We start from the raw sequence: 23,724 nt of genomic DNA on the forward strand, positions 1-23,724 counted from the left end.
CAAAAGATCTATGAAAAATCCAAATAGCCACTTAATATTCTTATATTTTCGAAACAATTAAAATCCATCACAATATGTACAGTCACACACACCAGCTGTTGAGACAGACAATCTCCGGAACTCGGTAATAGAAGTACGCTTATCCAATTAAATATTTGCATTATCTCATTGGCCACCTTGGTGGTCTTACACAATATGCTCTGAATGCTTGAATGCAGTGTATGTGTTTGAAAAAACGATAAACGCCTGTGCATAACCTCACTTATGTAGCTATAGACTACATTTACAGCAATTTAATGCAGAAATCAAAAGTCATTTCCAACATTAACGCTTTGTTGCCGTTTTGTTGCAAGTTGATTGCATACATAAGAAGACAAAAAAGTGATTTCCCAGCAAAAGCAACAACAAAAACCACACAACAACTGAAGGTCGCTGCTAAACTATACGAAAGCAACAACAACTCAACTACTTAATATGCATTAATAAAGCAACAAATACAACAGTATGAAAAACAACAATAACAACAGTAAACGGTAGTAAAATTAGAACAACAATAACAACAACAACTACAGAAATATTAACAAAAAGTAACAAAATTGCAACAACAAAAAATACTAAAGTACAACAAACACATATGCAAAAGGAAATCAACGAAGAATCAACAAGTGGTGAGGGTGATAATGACCATAATAGCACCACCGCAAGTGCATACATGCACTCATACATACATACATACATATATACAAACACTTGTACATGATGAACGGTAATTTTCGATTAACAAGACAATTTAAAATTCCGCATAGACAATTGTCTATTTTTCGATTTTGCGCAACATCGTTGGTGTTATGAGAATCGCAAAAAAAAAACTGTAGCACCGACAATTTGGGGATTTATAGCACACATACAAACATACATATACACATATGAACACTTTGGTCAATTTACATGCAAAAAACATAGATTTCCACCCATAAAACTCTTTGGTGCTGCCACGTGACCTTTACCGGCGCAGCTCGGCCTTCCAGCCTTTCGAGGCAATGCAATTTTTCGCTTGCTTTGTTTGACAAATTTCCCCAGCATTTTGCGGCATTCACCCACTCAATCTAAAATGTCATTTCCCACTATTAATTGGTGCTGCACATTTATGCCACACAAATACATACACACACACACATGGTCCATGTTGCAAGTGGTGCAACAATTCAATTGCTGCAATCTAGCGTTGTTGTTGTTTCTACTGCGTTACATGTGCAATACCTTTGATTTAGCTCAGCTGTGGCTGCTGCTTTGCATCGCAATATGTATGTGTATGTGTATATGTGTATATGTGTGCGTCTCTATGTGTGTTTGTGACATTGCACAATCTAATCGCTGCCAATTGATGTTGATTTCGTTGCTTATTCGCACTTTCCCACTGTTGCAATTGCAACATATTCATTTTTATTTTTAACTGTACAACAATAACAAACGACAACAATTGCAGGACAATTGCTATGAGAATTAACTGCTTTCAATTATTTTATATAACCTCATGAATGCCTAAACGCTTATAATTGCGTGGGGAAAATATTCATAATTTCGAAGGTCTTTGGAAGATGCGAGAAAAGTGTATGATTCAAATTGATAGACAGAAAAAAAATGCAAAATTGTTTTTTGAAAGTTGGAAACCCTAATATTAGGTTAGGAGTACCGAGGTCCTCATGTTCGATATATGGGGCCTTGACAACCTATGGCCCGATTTCGGTGATTTTTAGATTGGGGCTGCCACACTATTAACATAGTATTTGTGCAAAGTTCTGCACCGATATCTTCACTAGTGCTTACTTTATATATTGTAAAGTAAACGATTCAGATCGTCTTAAAATTCTGGTATATAGGAAGTAGGCGTGGTTGTGAAGCGATTTGGCCAATTTTCACAACATATCATTGGGATGTAAGGAAACTATTACAAACCAAGTTTCATTGAACTCGGTCGAGTAGTTCCTGAGATATGGTTTTTGACCCATAAGTGGGCGATGCCACGCCCATTTTCCATTTTGTAAAAAAATTCTGCGTGCAACTTCTATCTGCCATTTCTTATGTTAAATTTAGTGCTTCTGACGTTTTTCGTTATTCAGTTAACCCACTTTTAGTAGTTTTCAACATAACCTTTGTATGGGAGGTGGGCGTGGTTACAATCCGATTTCCTTCATTTTTGGAATGTATAAGGTAGTACCTAAAAGAAACGACTCTAGAAAGTTTCCTTGACATACCTTTAGTAGTTTTCGAGATATGTACAAAAAACTTAGTAGGGTGCGGGGCCACGCCCACTTCCCAAAAAAAATCACATCCAAATATGCGCCTTCCTAGTGCGATCCTTCATACCAAATTTTACTTCCATAGTTTTATTTATAGCTTAGTTATGGCACTTTAAGTGTTTTCGGTTTTCGCCATTTTGTGGGCGTGGCAGAGGTCCGATTACGCCCATTTTCGAACTTAACCTTCTTATGGTGGAAGGAACTCGTGTTCCAAGTTTCATTACGATATCTCAATTTTTACTCAAGTTACAGCTTGCACGGACGGACGGACAGACAGACATCCGGATTTGAACTTTTCTCGTCACCCTGATCATTTTGATATATATAACCCTATATCTAACTCGTTTAGTTTTAGGACTTACAACCAACCGTTATGTGGACAAAACTATAATACTCTCGTAGCAACTTTGTTGCGAGAGTATAAAAATTAAAATACTGGAACCAAAAAAATATTTCAAATTATAAGATACTTTAAAAATACAGTATTATTAAGATTCGCATATCAATTGACATATACTGTAAACAAAGTGGAAAAGATTGGACAATTTCTCAATACCAGGTATTACATAAACCTCCGACCAAGGACTGAACGAATCTTATAAATACTTGACGTGAAGCTTCATTGTGATCAAGAACACATGTTGTCTAAAATTGATATCATTAAATGTCACAAATATCGACTGATACACACTGTAAAAGCCAACTGGAACTGGAATTCAATTATCATAAATTTATTGGAAGTAGGAGATGGTCTGAAGGACTGATTTCACTTACTTAAACTCAGATATACGCCAGAAGATATTTAAATTTCATTCCATTAAGATAACTCACAAAATTACCGATATACTCAGTATAATCATCTTTATACTATATTTCCGAAATTGTTGCCAACGAACGATTTCATCTATTTTTGGTACCAAATATAAAAGATTGTATGTTAACTAAATTTCAATAAATTATCTCACATGTTGACCGATATATACAATATATTATCAATCGGAAGTTATATTAAGTATAAGGAGACTAGGGGATTGTGTCGATTCTAACCAGGACATGTTGTTATCAAGAAAATAAATTAATTACATTAAAGTATCTTACAAATTAACCGGTATTTTCGGTATAAATTCATTCACACAAACTGAGCTACTCAAATTCGATATCTGGGGACTTGAAAGTCATAAACCGATTTCGACTATTTTTAGATGAAAGTATTCTAAGTGTTATTCCGATATACATATTTATTGATATTATATTTAATTTATCTACAGTAAAGGAAAATCATCTGGTTGAGCTTTAAATTATGTCATATGAACATATGTAGGTATACTATATATATCCCACATAAGTATAGAAATATGCTAGAGTTTGTGTTGATTGATAGCTAAACAAACTGAGGTACTAAAAATTATACCCACAAAGAATTAAAACCCACTTTTATGCTCAAATTTTATTAAAATTTTTACTATCCCACTAATCAATACATAAATAATAACAAACGCACCAAAATAAGACATTTTAATGCACACATAAGAATCCCGAAATGTGATTGACGCAAAATTTTTGCTTTAATCAATTGGAGTACAAATCAAAAAAATAAAAATAAAATAAACAAGTCAAACTGGTACACTTTGCAATAAATATGCGCACACACTTATTTATTCTAAAGTCATTATGGAAATCAAGTTAACTAAATACGTGTTTGATGTTATTAACCTTTGACTGCAAGTGCATTGAGTGCATTTAGTAAGTTAAAATGTTATTTGAATGCTTTAGCAGTAATTTAATTAAAATTCTTTAATGTAGGCGGGGTTTTATATTTATAAAATAATTATTTTTCTTAAAATATACGACTGCAGTCCGTGACATTACGCATTTCCGGGTTTTATGCAACACTGCTGCTGACAGCCATCAGCTGTCATACTCGTATACTGACGCTGTCATTTACTTTTGTTTTTATTTTTTAGCTAAAAATATATAGTGTATACTATTGGCTCTTTAAAATACTTTTATTTTCCAATAATACTATAGAGAGATTCTGGAAGTTTTATTCTTTTGAGTTGACTCAAATCGATGTTTAAATGTTGATTTGAGAGTAAAGGTTCTCCGCTTCTATTCTGACAAGTTCTGGCGAAATTCCTTCAACTCGATTATACTTTGGTCTTTCATCCAGTAAGTAAGGACCCCAAAAGTCCAAGTGTTTTGGATCAGTTGAGATCTGAGTTGGATAAAAATTCTTTACCATGTAAATCTTAGGACGAACAATTTCCCGAACCATTACGGGATTTTCACCCGGAAACAATTTCATATAACTCTTTAAAAACTTTCTGACAAGTCACTTAGTATTTATCAGAGTTGCTTCGTAAATTATTTGTAATTTTAATTCATGTTTTCTTGTTGTTCTTGCTTTATTTTTTCATGACTTTATAAGAAATGTTTTTATAACCTCTCAGGAAAATAATAAAAATTATATTATAAAATACCATATATTTGGAAAGTTCTAGGCTATAAATACTTTCCAGTAAATAAAAACAATAAGAATAAAATTCAATTTCAAATTTCTTGAGAATATTTTAGCTGGAACTATTGCATTTGAATACGGCACAACTATAATGAATGAATGTTTTGATTGCGAGGTCGATTACAAACGATTACATTAATATTGATTTATTATTAAATATACTTTCGCTTGAATTATTATGAAATTATTGTATATTATTGTACTATTGCTTAATAAATGACGTATACATGGTTGTAATATTTGGTTTATTATTACTTAAATTAAGTAAAAATTACGTATTTTATACCCCAATGTGAACACAGCATTATAATCCCATTAAGGCCAACGAAAGGGTTAGATTTCAGACAATTTATTCACTGCCTACTGACTTTGGAAAACACCAGCTATTTATTAAAATCGAATGGGTTTTTTTCTTGTGCACCACACGAGGGTTAAAGTCGTCCACAGACATACATACACACACAAACATACGCGTGAGCAAAATTATGGAATGTCGCCCACAAAAAGCCGCAATAAAATCGCACACGGAGCGCGTAAATGGAAATATTTATGCGCCGAAACGAGGGCAAATGGACGAGACAATATTTAGAACAACGAATGGAGATGCGCAGAAAATGAATTTTGAAACAGAAAACTATGTGCTTTTGTTATAGACTTAAGAGAGTCTATCTGTGTGAGAAAATAGAATTTTGTGAATTTTCAGGAAAATATTGTATAAAATATGCCAACTATTTAATTTTGACGTATTTAATATAAACGGGAAATTAGAAAAATTTTGATTTGTTTTAAAATTGAGGAAAACGGAAAAAATATTACACGCGCCGCCACTTTGATAGCCGTAATAAATTAGCGAAATAAATCAATGTTGGCAATATTGTTTAAAAAATGTATTAATTCATTATTTTTATAACAATTTATAATGTTCAGCTTGAATCACAATTTAAAATTATTTGAATGATTTTGTATTATTCTTACTATTATCAATAACAACAACAATTATATTTAAACTCTCGCAACAAAGTTGCTACGAGAGTATTATAATTTTGTCCACATAACGGTTGGTTGTAAGTCATAAAACTAAACGAGTTAGATATAGGGTTATATATATCAAAATGATCAGGATCGCACTATGAAGGGACATATTTGTATGTAATTTTTTTGGGGAAGTGGGCGTGGCCCCGCCCACAAATCAGTTATTTGTATATATCTCGCAAACCAATTAAGCTATATAAACCAAACTTTCTGCTACGTACCCCACCATACACCATGAAAATAGTTGAAATTGGATAATAACCACGCCCACCTCCCATACAAAGGTTAGGTTGAAAATTACTACAAGTGGGTTAGATGCGCAAATAGCAGATGGAAGCTGCACTCAGATTTTTTTTACAAAATGGAAAATGGGCGTGGCGTCGACCACTTATGGTTCAAAAACCATATCTCAGGAACTACTCGACCGATTTCCATGAAACTTGGTTTGTAATAGTTTCCTTACATCCCAATGATATGGCTGTGAAAATAGGCCAAATCGGTTCACAACCACACCTACTTTCTATATACCAGAACTTTGAAGACGATCTGAATCGTTTACTTTACAATATATAAAGTAAGCACTAGTGAAGATATCGGCACAGAACTTTGCATAAATACTATGTTAATAGTGTGGCAGCCCCATTCTAAAAATCGCCGAAATCGGACCATAGATTTTCAAGGCCCCATATATAGAACATGTGGACCTCGGTGCTTCTAACCTAATATTAGGGTTTCCAACTTTCAATGGATTTTATACCATATATATGACGAATGTGTTTGTCAAATTGTGTATTATATAATATAAATAAAGTTAAATAAATAAATTGCGAGAGTATAAAATGTTCGGTTACACCCGAACTTAGAACAAGTCTTACTTGTTTTTAAATTGTTTACATCGAAAAAAACAACAAAAATAAGCATGTTTGTATACAAAAAGCATAAGCACATACAAACAAAATCATACACCTGCTAATTTCCAAACAGTTTTCCAAAAATTCTCTGATTGAGTTTAGCAGTCCAGATAATTGACCTTGTTGCGTATTTTGATTTCTATTTTTATCATTTTTTTTGGGGTCGATGAAAAATGTATTTATGCGTGCACAAGAACTACAGATACATATTTACATGTTATAGGTGTGTATGTATAATGTATAATCTATTACAGCATAAGCTTAGTAAATAAAAAACTTTGTTTGTAATACGTAAATTTGTATGTGTGTATGTTTGTATGCATAAATCAATTGAGCATTAGTGTTGTTACACATTTCATTGAATACCCCCCTTCTCCTAGGCCCTACGTAGCACGTGTGATGGGCGCACTTAATTTGATTGCCCTGACGCCCCTGTTAATCTTTTTTATTATTCCGTAAAAAAACAACAACAAAATATTTAGTATACATAAATATTTACACTAGGAATTGACTTAGAAAATTAAAAAAAAAATCTGTCTGAATGTCTGTATATAATATTAAAACAAAACCTCAGTCAAAAACAGTTTTAAATGTAAATTTATGATGTCTATTCTTCAAATGTAAGGTATCCAGCAGAAAGAGAAATATATTTCCATATATTTTTTTTTTATTTATTATACTAACAAATCGTATACCTCTATTTACTGTTAATCTGACACTTACTTTGGTAAGGTATGTTTCAATCCTTGAAAAATTCTAGAGGGAAGTATAAGCCTATACCCTATCTGTTCATTTGCTTTAAAGGTCTTCTGTACGTACTGTACTGGCGGCTTATCTGCAGATCTTCAAATGTAGACGAAACCAACTGATTTAGCCTGATATGAATAATGAACTCAGACCAACACTCTAGAATAATTTATTGAATCTTTTTTTGAAGACAGTTAATCGTCGTTGGATGCATTCAGCTATATGTGTATAAGTATATTAAGTTTAGTCGCCTTGAAAGGTATAGTCCAAAAATTATTATATGAATTTCTTTAAAAAATAATAATTATTTCGAAAAGTGAGCTTAACCCCGCCCCTAAATAGGGGGGTTGAGTTCAAAATGTGACTTGTGACAAGGTTAAAAAGTCCTTAAATTCGTGTGACGTAATTTATGGATGACCCCTTCCTAATATTAGGGGTTTCCAATATCCGGTAGTCTTTATACCGTATATGTCGGTTAATAAATGAGATATCTTGACAAAATTAAGTGAACGAATAGTCTTGAATATAGTGTAAATTGGTGATGAAAATGAGTGAAATCGGTCCTGAATAACCCCAGACCTTAGATACTATATATTATATAATTAATTTCAGTATTATAACTTAGCCCTTCCTTTCTTGTTTTGATAATATTTTTTTTTTTAAATATAAGAATTAACTGGAAATTGAGTAGTAATCAATTTCCTACTGGTCACCAACGTTGCTTGCGCCCTTGCTCCGAAAAATTAAAAATAGAAATTACAACAACAAGTTCCGTACTATAAGAAAATTTCAAAAAAACTCAACCTATCTACATCTTATTAAGAAATTTGTTGATATTTACACACATACGAATTAATTTAAAAAAACAGTTAATTTTACAGTTAATAATCTCTATTTTTAAGAAAATTTCAAAAAATACATTTTTTTATTTTCATACAAAAACTCGAACATTAGTTAGGTTAGGTTAGGTTATGTATCACCGGCAACTAACTAAAAGAAACCGACTTATTTTTACAAATACAAAGCACTTGCAAGCACTTAAGTGCTATTAAATATGTATACAATGCATTTGCACTTGAACTTCCACACACCACATTGCAACACTTGCAAGTGTATTCAAGTGTAATTTAACATTGATAAGGCAATAACTAACGCATTAATAGCAACATTATTAAACTATGTAGCGCATATTTACATACATACATACATACATACATATAACACAAGTTGAGAATAACGAAAAAGATATATACATATATAACAATAATATGCGTTAAAGTGGCACACAATAGTTGGCGGAGACACAAGTTCTACTTCGCGCGACTGCAAAGAAGACAACTCTCATAGACACGCAGACAGGCATCTGTATGTATGAATGTATGTGTGTATAGCCACAAATGAACAACAACATGATTGCATGCGGTTGAGAAAATTAACTCGAATTTCAAGATTCTATAATAATGCACTTGACTCGCAGCAAGTTGTATTGAATAGTTGAAGATACACACACACACATTCTTATAGATCCATTATATATGTATATAGTTACAATAAAATCTCGACTTCAAAATGCAAATTGCTCGCATAATTTGTATAAATGTATGAATATCTGTCAGTTGTGGGCGCTCCGAGATGTCTGCGGAGCCAGTTACTGCTTTACGATTGCCACAAGAAGCACACAGCGGCAAACCAAGGCAATGAGATAGATAATAAAAAATCAAAAAAAAAACGGCTTATAAAAGCAAATCAAATTAATAAAATTCTATTGTTGCACAATAGCACAAATCTGTCAGTCAGTCTGTCTATCTGCGTTGATTGTATAAGACAGAGAGCAGAGAGCACGCAGAAGGGCGACTTGTGGTATGTCATTGTAAAGTTCAGCTGAGCTGCTTTTATATATTTTTCTCAGCAGTTATTGAATATTAAATAGACGCTTTTGAGATGAGATTACACTGTGAATGCTAATCTGCTAAGGGCCTATGGTTTAAAATTATTAAGAATGTGAGGTTAGGTTAGCTTCGGTACTCAGTACCTTCAAATACAAAATTAACTCCATACAAAATGTGCTCTCAATTACATTTAATAAACCTGTGAATGCTTATCAACTAAGCGCCTATATTTTAAGATTCTCAAAAATTTGAAATTAGGTTAGGTTCGGCACTTAATACGCTCATATTCAAATACATCAATATAAATAGAGTTTTACGATTTTTTAATCAATTTGTACTTAAAAATACTTATCTCTTGCAAGCCTGCCTACTGAAATTATCGAAAATGTGAGGTTAGGTCCAATATTCAGTACTGTCGTTTTGAAATCAAACAATGCTAAATGCACTCTATACCAACTTTAATCAATCTGTGAATAGTTATTTCCTACGAGTCTAACCCTGAGACAAGAAAGTGAGGTTAGGTTAGGTCCGTTACTCAATTCTTTGTAATTCGAAGTTCCAAACTAGGTTCAATACTCTCACATTCAAATCACGCAAACCAAAATTTTACTGAAATGAAATTTCAAAACCTTCTCTTTTAACAGCTATATTCATATATCTATCGACATTTCAAAACCCCTCATTTAGACTTTGGCCCACGGTGCATTGATTGGAACGCAATTCAAATATCAACAATGGTTGGTTGGTTGACTTTTTCGACTCGTTGCTTTGCGTCTTGTGCTATTTAACTTGTGTAGCTTGTTTGTTGTTGTTGTGGATGACAACAGATGTCTTCGACTTCCCACCGATAAGTTGCGTATCTGTTTTTGGAAAGCAAAAACGCCCACTTGCAACTTCGCAACTAGCAATATGGCAAGCGCTGTTGACTGCTCGCTGCTGTTGCTGTTATTATGACAAAATATATTGAGTTTGTTTAGACGATACTATGGTGCCTTGATGTCATGGTGCCATGGCGGTATGACGGTATTGTGTCACCGACCGCAAACGCGTGGAATTGTGAGAGATTTGCGTGGAGTCGAAAAACAGTGGAGGTGGTAAAGACAGGCTTTTTGGTCTGTGCATATGTACATAAATATTGATGAAATAAAGTATAGAATAAATAGAATAAGATGAATGAATGAAAATAAAGCAAATTTATAAATATAAAACAAGTAAGGTAGAGTTCAGTTCGGGCGGAATTGATAAATCACTTAATTCCATGAAGTGATATCTGTTAGTGTCTGGCGAAAACCAAGTCAAAATCAAACGAAAATGAGAAAATCGTTATATAGACCCTAGACGAAAATGTGAACCATGCCATCATAAATAGATCACCATATATCATTATGTTCGATATATGGGGACTAATTATTAAGCTAGAGTACATTAAGAACCGATTTCATTTACTTCGCTTCTTGCAACATACTTAAAGGCTGCGATAAATTTATTCAATGTACAGAAATTAAGAAATGGTTGGGCCCCCTTCTATTATACTTCTCGAAAAGATAAATCTTTAGAATCAGAGCTACGACGTAAGTAAACTTTTGTGTTGATATCACTGTTTGGTACCGATCTATCGAACTAAAAAAGACGTTTCAATCAAACTCCGAAAAATCATCTTAAAAGGGATGACGTCATCCTAATTTGAAAATCGACGAAAATAGAAGTCTCTCTTCTGTTATCATTAGTACCCAAATGGAAAAAGAAGCCTATTTCGAAGATCTTGAAGCTTAATGAGTTTCAACCGGTATTGAAATGTTGGAGGACCCGTTATAACAAATGTATTACACGATCTTGAGATTATTTCGAAGAATAAAGCTATGTTTTCATTCAAAGAACGCTTTTTCATTGTTTATATCAAAGACTTCTCAATTCATGTCTCATCTTTCTTGAACTAAAAAAACTAACATAAATATTTGCAATGAAATTGTATCTCTCTTTTAATTTACCACAAAAATTCACAACAATGCATACAAAAAAAAAAAAAAATTCATAACTCACAGCATTGCTACAATGTAACTTGTTGCACATTGCTGTTTCGATTGATTGCTCAATGCACGATTTTCCACTCAATTGACCACACGCCATTCGTTCCAACAAATGGGCAGCAACTACATTTTACTGCTACCCACACAGACAGTACAGATCGCCGGACAGACACAGCTAGACAGTCAGTCAGTCAGTCAGCTATCAGCGTCAGTTAGTGAGTTTACTCATCCAGTCAACCGCGCGTGTAATCCAGCGCATAAATAACGAAAATTCAAAACAACAAAAACAAATTGTTGTTGGCTAATTCAATTGAAAAGCAATAACAATTTATTGGCAAACACACACATGTGTGGGAATGTGTATGTGTATTTGTTGTCTGGAATCACAGCATCAACAACAGTACATCAGGCGCATACTTCGGTGAGCTCATCAAAGCCATTGGATGCCACAGAGCGGCGCGTTGAAACAAGTCGAGCTAGTCGAGCGCAGCAAATGATAATCAAAAACTTGGGCTATTTTCAAATGCAGCGCAAATTATGAGCTAATAAATAAAAGTGGAACGAAAGCACAAAATGCACACTGAAATGCAAATTTCTCGGTATATGAGGTGTGTTCAAAAAATAACGGGAATTTTCGGGTTTTTGAATTTTTTTTTTCATTCGTCTACATTAATCTTCTCGCCTGCAAAATAGTTCCCAATTGATGTTATGCACTTATGCCAACGCTTCTTTCAATGGTCGAAACACTCCTCAAACTCAATTTTTGGGTTAACCTTTGGTTTTTCAGCGATTGCTCGTATGCTTGGAAAACGAGGTTCACTTTATTTTTGGAGGTAAAAAAAATCACAAGGAGTTTTGCCTGGCGAATATGGAGGCTGGGGCAACATTATAGGAATTTTCAAAAATTCCCGTTATTTTTTGAACACACCTCATATGAGGAAAAGTAAATAAAAATGGCAAAAACAGGTAGCGAGCATGCAACAGATTGCACCATAGCTGGAAGCAGCTCAAATTAATTTGTGTTTATATAAGCAGATGAGTGTTGTTGTTTCTCTTTTGAATAAAAAAAAAACAAAAAATGTGAAAATGGCAATCATTGATTAGCCGCCGCAAATTCGCAAATTCATCAGCATTTCATTTATTTATTTAATTTTTTCCACAATTTATTTATACAAAAATTTATTTATTTGTTGTTTTTGTTGCTATTAATTTCAAACATTTTAGCGGTATTTTGTTTGCGCTTTGGCGAGAGCCAGCGAACGAACATTCAGCCGCCGTTTCGTACACTTGTGACGCTATTTTTATAACGGTTCTGCCGGCCATTTGCCATTTGCTGTTGGCCAGCACCCAAAACGTCACGTACACAGACACACATACAAACAAATATATGTATATAAGTATATAAATTAAATTTCACATTATTTTTGGGGGACAACAAAAGGTAAAAAATGAAAAGTCAGCTGCACCCACACACATACATACGAATAACAAAAACAAACACATACTAGGCAAGTGTAGTAATTTTTGGCGCTCTGAGACTTCTTATAAATTAGTTAGTATATATTAATTGTTACATATACAGCTGCAATCAGCTACCCACACATACATACTCATAGCAACACTCATCCGCCGGGCACTAAGGTGCCGCAGAGCCATGTGTAAATAATTTATATATTTTTTCCATATTTCTTTATATATTGTTTTTGTTTTAATTTTTTATATTACTTTTTTATATTACTTTTTATATTTTTTATAATTTTTTTTATTTTTATTTTTATTTTTATAATTTTTTTTTATTTTTATTTTCGTATTATTTTTATTATTTGTTTAATATTTATATTTTTATATAAATTTTTTTATTTTATATTTTTTTTGATATTTATTTTTATATTTTCCTCCATTTCCCTTATACTTTTTCAATATTTTTCTTCAATTTTTTTATTTTTCCTTGCATCTTTTTTTTTATATTACTTTTTATATTTTTTACAATTTTTTTTTTGTTATTTTTATATTTTTTTTATTTTTATTTTTATAATTTTTTTTATTTTTATAATTTTTTCATTTTTATTTTCATATTATTTTTATTATTTATTTAATATTTATATTTTTTTAAACATTTTTTTTTATAATTAATTTTTTTTATATTTTTCCTCCATTTCCCTTATACTTTTTCAATATTTGTCTTCAATTTTCTTATTTTTCCTTGCATCTTTTCGCTCGCCATTTCTTTACATATGCACTCTCAAGCACCAGCAATGCCGCTGCTGCTGTGCTAAATGTAGAAAACAATTGAGTCTATTGCATTCTATCGCCAGATCTACAATTTGTAATCTTTTCATCTGCGCTAATCTCGCTTTTCATTGTGACTGTCTGCTTTTTATTGAAAGCTACTTCAATAAATGTTTGTATCTCTGTGTATGTAGTATGTGTAGCCCTTTTCGCCACTGCTCCGTTGCTCAGTGAGGCGTACTCGACCAACGATCGAGTGCAACAGTTGCTCCTATTATTGTTGCTATTGTTGTTTGTACATAAGACAAGTGCTTTATTATTGCAAATATTCATAATAGATTCTTAGAAATGCTTGTAACAGCGAGAACTGGTGTTATGGTGGAGCAAAGTTCCATTACAAATGAGTACATAACAGAATGCCAAAAGTCATTACTGGAGTAGATTTCTTGGTGGATCTCTGAGTTCTCTTCTGCGATAAACCAAAGATTTTGATATCCACTTGTAGAAGGTAATAAGATTACTAGATTGTACGCTTGAAGAACGAGAGCCTCACCTACTCTTTGTATGGACGGAGTATAGTCGTATGCAGGAAAAGACGTTCACAATATTATACGAAAACTTGTGGAAGCCGAATAAAGTCTAAATATTCATAGTAAAGAAAACTCTATGTTACCTCTCTTTCAACAGCAAAGACATCCATGAACCTGAAGAGATACAACAAAAAACTCAATTTTGGGTCTAGTTCAGGATTATATACGGATAGTCAGAGCGGAACGGTTAAGTTAACCTCTGGTTAGGTAGACCTCTGCATATACATGAGGATCTCACTTTGACAGTTATGAACGCTATCCTTTGTGATACCAAAAAAGTCCTAATTGATCAGAAAGATTCTCTCAGTTATCCAAACCCCGTGGAATCTATTACAAAGGTGTTTCAACCTCAGTCTGGCAAAAGTTTGACATTGGAGGAGGAAAAGCTTACATTATTTCACCTCGTCTTCCTCCAAACAGATTTGGCAACTTTGACCTCTAGTCTTTTATGTGTACCTATCGGACGGTGTCTAGTAAGCACACCTACGATAGCGCCGAGATGGATTTTGCTAAGAGAAAGCAGATCGAAGGACCATTTACGCTTCACTGCGAGCCAAAAGATGGCCACAGAGCGAAAAGGACTGACTCGAACTCTGAAGGCGGCACGTTTTATGAATCCATCTATTACTGGACCCAATTTTATGCCAAAACAAAAACACCAGTGACTTTAAATGAAATATTCTCGACTTCACAACGTTGATCAGCCAGTCGCAACCGATATCAAAGTAAACCGTTCATTGCACAACCTCGACCTCAGTTTTCTCATATCACCACTGCATTTGGGTATTTCTTGTTAATTCAAAGATAGCTTTGATGTACGATTTTAAAGGCGACAACGTTAATATAAACGTATGAATAACTTTTTTGTTCAAAAACGAAAATTCCCGTTATTATTTGAACAGACCTCGTATTTCCTTATAATAAAACTTAAAATACATCTTGGATACGTATTTATGTATATTTAATAAACAGACATCGCTGCAATTCTGTGATATTTTTGGATAAATAATAAAAATAATGTACGAATTGAGGCTGAGGGTCCAGTGGAATGATGCAATACTCTCTTCCAAGTGATATTTTTCAACCTCTTGCACTTGCTTTCGAAGTTTTTTCGATTTCTCTTAGTGAATTACTACAGTATAAATAGAAATCTCATTAAATACACGACTTCGCAACTATCGAGATTTTCCTATCGGGTTCAATAATCGGCAGCTAATTGTGATAAGGTCCGTAGATAATGAAACATTAAATGCCAGCGAATGTCTTAACTAACGCTTCCGCAGTCCATTGAAGAACACACACACAAACAGCTGGTAACAACTTAATTTGCCTACACCAACAACCAACAAGTACAAAAATAGTGTACGCGGCGCATTTAACGGCTCTAATGAAAAAATCGTTTATCGCCAGTGTTGGCCAATTTTCCGCTTATCAATCAATAACAAATAAAAACGAAAAAATGCGAGAAGAAGCAGAAGAAGAAAAAATAGTAGATAATATTTAAAAGCAAAATTACACATGTATTTATTTGTGACGCAGTTGAACGAACGCGAAAGACCCGGCTGGCTGGCCGAGGTGTTGATGTCGGTGAACGCCTGCGAATAGCACGCTTTCCGCGTACGGCTTCAAACGTACGCTTTTTTATTTTTTCTATTTTTTTTTTTTGTAGTTTTTTAGTTTTACAATTTTCAATTTACAATTTGCTGCTTTGCACTTGGCGTTTGAGGAGATAAAAAACGCTTATAAAAATCACTTTCACACACACACTGGCGGCTAGCTAAAGCACTCACTATAAAAATCGGTAGTGAAATTCAATTTCGTTGTAACGTTATTGGCAGACGATAAAATGGCAAAATAATCACCAATACAAAAGCAACAACAACCAACACCAACATTATCATCAATAATAATAATAACGGGATTGTGTGTGTGTATGTTTAATGTGCTGCAGAAGTTCAATGTGCAACAGGCAAGTTGACGAAATTGGCTGCCAATAAAATGTCAATCGTGTGGCACCCTGGCGGCCAACCGCATACACATGAACCTGCCGGGAGCGCAAAAACTTGTAGTGACGAGCTTGGTATGTGTGGCGGCACCTGCTTTTTTGTATGGAGCACCGAGGGAAGCTGCGGGGAGTGGATCGTATGATGGCCGCCATATAAAAATAGCAAACACTAATTGAGTTGTGCGCAAAAGAGGCAACATAACATAGCATAGCATAGAACATAGTACGACATAGCATAGCATAGAACTACATAGCACAGTGTAGAACGGTATATTTTGACATAGCATAGCATAGAAAAACATAGTGTGATATCTCATAACATTGTATGACGTAGAATAATATAGCATAGCATCGCGACTGACTTCCGACAAGCACTGAACGCCATTCACGGAGGAACTATTAACATCTTCCTTGACTTTCTTCCCGGGAATGCCGTACTTGGAGTCAAATCACCTAGTTCGAGTTGCTTCGAGAAATTATAGTGACCATCGCGCAACTTCATTCTGGATACAGTACTAGATTAAACTCCTACTTCTCCAGACTGTACCCCGACATATCCAATTTTTGTCCTGCATGCGAAGAGTCTCTGCATGACACTAACTACCTCTTTACATGTCCCAATTAATCCTACCCATCTCCCATCACTTTCCCTTTGGTCCGACCCTTTTGAAACAGCTCGTTTCCTGGGCCCCTCGTTAGATGACTTCGATGACAATTGATTTGTAGTTGCCGGTTCAAGCAACAACAACAACAGCAAATCCATTAGTCGCCAGACCAGGAAAACTGCCGTCAAACAGTTGTGGATCTTCCACAATTAGCAAAAAAAAAATACGACGAAAACTAAATGAAAAAATAATTAAAAAGAAGTCGAAGAGCCGAAATGCTAAGCGAAAGAAAATCTTCGCGGCATTTTGGGTGAAATAAGCATTTAGAGAGCCCGCGGTCCCAGTGACGGTGGCATTAGCAACAACAGCGATGGCGACAAGAAACTCACAGTTTCACCGATCGTTGATCTATTTTGGGATTGACTGTCGCCAGCGTCATCGCTACCATTGTCCGCGAATGGCCGAACGTGCGCTGCCGGAATGTGTCTCTTTCGACGAGTTCGTTGTCAAATGCCTAACCAAAATAAGCGCAGTACGCCTAGAGCAGGCGAAAAAAATTGAAATCAAAAGCAAAAAGTTTCGCTTTTCGAAATAGAAAATTTTGTAAAAGCAAAAATATGTATATACGAAAATCTACAGCAGTCAAGTGAATTCTGCTTTGGGCTGACATATCTGGCGTCTAAATATACATATAAGTGTATATACACAGAGACCGCAAATAAGAAACCACACTCCAGATTAACGCCTGGCTGATACGAGTATGCCATTTGCGGTTGGATGTTTCTTATACCCGAGGTCTAGATGGATTGGTAGAGTTATATAGTTTTGTTAACGGTTGTTTGCATAGTTGGCATAAAGCGGTCTATAGTATTTACATAGACGTCATGTAACTGAAAGTCAAGATAACAATATGTTTATCAGTGTTTTTGAAACTCTTCAAGTACTTCGGAGGTGGCTGTGATTGAAGTAAATGCATGAAGAAGTGAACTTCGGGATCGACTGCTTTCTCGATTAAAAGAAAAACGATTTTCTAATCATGACAGATATTGGCAAATTCTCGAGGTAATTTTTGCTACTAAAATGGCTCTCATAATAATCCATCAGCACTTCGAAGGCGACCTAAAACATGTAGGATCCTTTATACATCGAAAAACAGTTAGATTGTTTAAATTCTTTCTTTTATATGATAAAAAGAGCTTAAAACATCGGCAAAATAAACCCAGGAACCTTAAAAATCACTTTACTTTCGACTAAGATCTATACGACACAAGTATAATCGACAGAGCTCGAAGTATAGACGATATAGCTCATAAACCGGTACCGCTAGCTCTCAGACATCCTTACAGTCAAATGTTTAAGTTTTTTTTAATACTTTTCAAGTGATAACATGTTAGCGGATGTAACTGGAAATAGCCTGTTAAAATATATTTATTTATTTTAGAAGCACGTACGGCCAACTTTATGCTTGAAAGCACTTGTTATTCAGAAAATGTTTATATAGAGTTCCGTTTTTGAAATCAAAAAAAATTTGCAATTTTTTTTAATTTTCTCATGCGAAATTCAAAATTCTTGCGCTCATTTTCGACACAAATTGAAATTGCCAAAGAGCAAGGTGTGCCGTGCCATGTGTTGGCAACACTGGCTAGCTGAAAATTGCTTTTGTCACATATTGCGTGAGTAAAACGTCAGGTTGTTGCAAAAAGCAAAATTTTCGAAAATACACAATTTTTATATGTATTTTGGCTTGAGTTAGAGCAATTCTCATATACATACATATCTACTATGTATTCTATATATGTATGTATGTAGTATATAATAGACTCACAAAATGCCTGCCGTTTGTGAAATTATGAAATTCTATTGAAAAATGCTTACAGTAATTTATATAAATAAATTTATTAAATATGTAGGCGCTTTTTGTTGCCAAATCAAATTGTGATGCTGCGACTATTTTTAAAAATATTCAAAAACGAATATTCGAAAAAAAAATTGATGACGCATGGAATTGCTATTATTTAATATGTATGTAAGTATGAGCCCACATGTAGACAAAACTAATAAAATTTTGATGTAAATGAGCTATTGAAAATATATAGTAAGTTGTTTTTTAAAAACTAAAATTTTGTAAAAATTTATTTTTATTAAAAATATTTCCAATTTCTATAAAAAGTGTCGGAAGTCATTTGTAGACGCAGAGATATGGAAATGAATGAGCATATCTTTGGAAGAGAATCTCAATGTTATATTTGAAAGAACGAATAATTTTAGATAGTGTTGAAAATTTAAAAATTAAAAAAGTCGATTTGTTTGTGTACTGATAAAACACTTTTTTTTTAATTTTGTAAAATCTAGCTCATTGTCGTGGGACATATTCGCTTTTACAGTTCTCACATACCTATCATAAAATTTTTAGAAATTGTCTCACCCTGATCCCTATGGAAATGGATCTAAAAGAATGAGGTCAGGGGTTAAGTTTGAACCTATAGTAAAACCTTCAGAAATGGTCTCAGCGTGGTCTACATGGACAAAATAAACTACATTGACTCACAAATTTTCTAAAAGGTCAGAGGCCTAAGGATTGCCAAACCAAGTACATACTATTTATATTAAGACTTTTCGATCCAAATAACCGGAAGAAATCCGAACTTAAAATTTCTGTTACCATCGCAAAATTCAGTAAAAGCCTAGCTAAAAAAAAATTAATGTTTCACAATAATCGACACCTCACAAATTTATTTCAAGATATCACTTCAGATGTACGCACATGAAAGTGCACCAATAAAGCAGGAAATACACTGTTGCGCCTCATCGCTAATGTCGTCCAAGTGTATTGACATCAGCAAAAACACCAAAAACAAAGCAAACATGCTGCCACTTGCTCACAACCGGGAGCACAACCCGCCGAGAAATGTGTGTAGCACCCCAGCGATTCGCAACTATTTATTGCTTGTAATTTGTATCTCGCCTCTTACAATTACGTTCAAGTTTGGTAGGTACATAAATAAGCTTTTTTCACGCTAGACGCAGATGAGCTGCTAAGAAAAATGTATTTCCCAGATTTAAAATATTTTTTTTTTGCAATTTGCTCCTCACTAATTTGGCGCTGTATACAAAAAAGAAGAAAAAAAAAATATATAATATGCTTATGTGTGAGCTTTTGATTTGCATTTTCCGCGTGATTACAACATGTTGCTGCTGCAGCAGGTCGAACAGCAATTACATGCATCTCTCGCTCGCTCTCTGTCTAGGTGAAAGAAATCAACTTTGTGCATAAAATGAGTTGCAACGCATTCCACTGCAGCACAAACACCACCAATTGTTGTTTTGGTGGCATTTTCAATTTATTTACCTCGATTCACATATACTATATCTATATATTTACATAAATCTGTATAACACACACATCCACATGCAGGGGCGCTTCAATGCACCTTTTTGAGGTCGATATTGCTTGCGTACCACCAACGCATAGTCAACCACCTGATTTCACTGCATTCGTATGTGCACATACATACATACTTGTATAAATATATAGTAACATACAGCAGTACGCCTGCATTCTTCTCCCACAGTGCCAAGCACCACATGCTTATCTCTCCTATGCACTTATTGCATATAATTTACAAGCCAGATTTGTTGTTAAGTGCTAAACTTGTTGTTTTTGTTGTTGTTGGCGTATTTGTATATTTATCTCAAACCCATACCGTATTTTGTTAACACTTTAACGGGGTTTCAGCTAAAAGAGTTAATATTTTTTTAGAAAGTGACGCTGAAAGCTTTTATGAGGGGCCAAAATCGATCTTTATGAGATTTTTGAGCACAACAAAATATAAAATTTTTACATTTTTAAACTTAATTTTAGTAAGAAATGTCAAATTGAAACAAAATATTGTCCGAAGACACTCCAAAACTATTATAGCCAGTACAACAGTTTAGCAATCTTATAAATATTCTTTCTATTTTTTTAGTACTAAAAGCCACTAAATCAAATTTAAATTTAAGTAAACTTTAATAAATAGCATATCTGACATTTTTCTGTGCCTGGGAAATATAATAATTGGATTATTTGTTTACCAAAAGCGCTCTCATGCTGGCAAAACGCACTAGCACTTTCCCCCCACATTCTGTACTCACTACAGCAATTTTTATACAGACACAGACTTTCACTGTGCACAGCACACACAACAAACGCGGTTGTTGTTGTGGTAGTGGCGCTTCATGTGGCACTAGCCCAAAAAACCGGACAAAGTTACCGGTCAAGACGTGAGCATCGAAAAAATCAAATACGACGGAATTAAGCGCAATAGCAACAAGCCAAGCCGGTCGGTCGGTTGGTCGGTAAGATAAAAAGTAAACATGAAACGTTACGTTAAAAAAAGTAATCACTGAAAGAGAAAAAGCGCAATAGCAAAAACAAGAATAGCCCACTTCTATAGGTAACAAGCAACTACAACAACAACAAACAACAGTTGTAAGCAACAAACCAGTTGCGAGCAGAGATTAAGGTGAGTGTGTCTATTAGGCCGTCTGGTAGTTTGGATGCGCTCCGCTCATTTAACGCTGGAAAACGAGGCGCATATTGAGCTACAGACCAGCTTCAAGCTCCACACTGCTGCAGCAAGTGCGCGCAATATCGCATAGTATGTGTGTGGACAACTGTGTTTTGTTATTTTATTGTACTTGGTTTGGTGGTTTACACTTTTAGTTGCGCATATATGCATTTACTGTTATTTTTTTCCATTTTTCACTAACGTTAATTGAGTGAAATGAAATGCAATAATTATCGACGCGATAACATTTGTGGTTATTTGTACTTTCATTTCGTTCCGCAGCATTTTTCAGAAGATTTAACTGATATCCAACACATTTTGGTTTGCAACGCTTTTCAAGCAGTTAAACGCTGATGATATGCATAGCAGCGTTGGAGCTATACAAATACCACAACGAATATTATTATTATTATTTACACTTCTTTACGAGTGTAAATAATCGCATGGGCGCTGCTTTTTACTACGTATACATACATATGTATTATATATAAGAGAGTACAACAAAACTATTTCCAACTCTACTAATTTCGTAGTACTTGTCTTGTTATGACTTACAGCGCCCAGCCCCAGCCGAGTTAATAACACTGCTGGCAGTTGGTTGAAGGTGAAATGGGTCAGGTGCAGCGCAAACACAACAAAGTTAATCGCCTACAGCAACAAAAAAGCAATTGCTTTGGAAAAGTTTGTTTTGGTGTGGTTAGGTGCAGCATTAGCATTGGTGTAAGAACAGATTGAAGATATTTGAAAGACTACTTGCCCTAGTTTGTGTATTAAAATGGTTTTAGAACTGCAAAATGCATACGAGTGAAGTGAGTTTGTATAGAAAATATATTATAAATTGATATTATGGAGGAATATTGTGGACTCTACTTTTGAATTGAGTAGAAAGTTGGAACAGCATGTTTGCTACAAACAGACATTTAAATAATGACACAAAATTTAAGAGCAACTGGTACAGAATTTTAAAAGAGCAAACAGAAACAAAATATTTTTAAAATTATCACTATTTGTACAAAATCTGCACGAAATTCACAACTGTATGGAGCAATTATTATTCCAGCCTCCCGGTCAACACCTTCCAGCGTGTAATTAAATAGTACAATTTGTTTACTTTCTAAATGCTACACACAATGCGTTAAAGTACTTTTATGTATGCGCAGTATAACGTTGACTATGCGGCAGGTCAAGGATGTGCCACTGGAATGGAAGAGTGTGCCATATTACTTGCTTGCTCCGGTATAAACATTATATGTGAGCTCTATGTATATATTTTTAATAAAAACTAGTTATTTATTGTATTATTTTTGTAAATTATCAATTTACAATGATTTTTTTGTAAAAGATTGGAGGTACTCACCTTTTCCTTGGCACGTCCAGCGTGTTTTTGTACGGATTTAGCCAGCATGATTCCTTTATTTTCGGCCATCAACTAAGTATGCACACAAATTTCAAATTTTTCGCTCACTTTTTAATGTCGTTTGCAAAAATACTGCAATTCTTTTTTTTTTTGCAATTTCTTTTAACGTACGCGCTTGGCTATAATGCAGTTTCGAGTTGCAACAGAAACTCACACTTGATTTGGCAGCAGTGAAGTTATGGTATTTCGTGTTTGTTTTTTTTGCAATAATGCAATTTAGTAAATTTACTTCTTATTTCAAATATCGTGTTGCACTACGCCGACACATACGCCCACCAAAAAGATATTTTCAAAAACGCTTCATGTAACTTTGTGAAAAGTGAAATTTATGCGTTTTCTCTTATATTTTATAAGTTAACTGGTTTAGTTTGATTGCTGTTTCTTTCACATTCGTTTCGTTAATTAATTTGGCAAAATGTTGAAAATCCTGCGTTCGTTCTAAGCGGCTGCACCACACAACAAAACTTAACAAAAACAGAAGAAATGAAATTGTAGAATTTACGGCGTTGAAATTCGCGAACGCGTATGCGAATGCAAGACAACAAACAAGTGAATGAATTCGATTCGAGCGGTGAACTAAAATTCCAATAAGATTTTTGCGGCCGTTTGCGTTAGGAAAAACAACAAATAAATGTCGCGAAGGCGTAAAAGCGCAGCTGTCAAATGATAAGCTTTTGTAGAAATGTCAAAATGCGTGGAGACTTTGACGAGCGGGTGTTGCCATGTTTAGAGAATAATTATTATTTTGACAGCACGTTAACTGTTATAAAAAAATAATTTATAAATGTAAAAAAAAAAATATTAGTTTGTGATAATTCTTTTTTTTTTTGCATTATCTACAAACAAACCACACTGCTAACTGTAAAAGAAAGTTTTATAAATTTGTTCACTAATCAAATTTTAT

General features: G+C 34.1%; 1 protein-coding gene across 11 annotated transcripts in view; it reads right to left on the reverse strand.

Moving 5' to 3' along the window:
- LOC105212608 (amphiphysin) overlaps nt 1-23,487 on the reverse strand; it is a 78,755-nt gene extending 55,268 nt beyond the window's left edge. For 8 of the 11 annotated variants that reach the window (XM_054233575.1, XM_054233573.1, XM_054233572.1 and 5 more), the window contains exon 1: nt 22,761-23,481. In XM_054233575.1, coding sequence (XP_054089550.1) covers nt 22,761-22,829 — 69 coding nt within the window. In that variant the 5' untranslated portion in view covers nt 22,830-23,481. Of the gene's footprint in view, nt 1-22,760 lie in introns of all 11 variants that reach the window. The other 3 variants (XM_054233578.1, XM_054233577.1, XM_054233579.1) reach the window with 3 other exon arrangements.
- Nucleotides 23,488-23,724: the final 237 nt, after the last annotated feature.

This window comes from Zeugodacus cucurbitae, chromosome 6 (genome assembly GCF_028554725.1).
Source record: "Zeugodacus cucurbitae isolate PBARC_wt_2022May chromosome 6, idZeuCucr1.2, whole genome shotgun sequence".
Lineage (NCBI taxonomy): Eukaryota > Metazoa > Arthropoda > Insecta > Diptera > Tephritidae > Zeugodacus > Zeugodacus cucurbitae.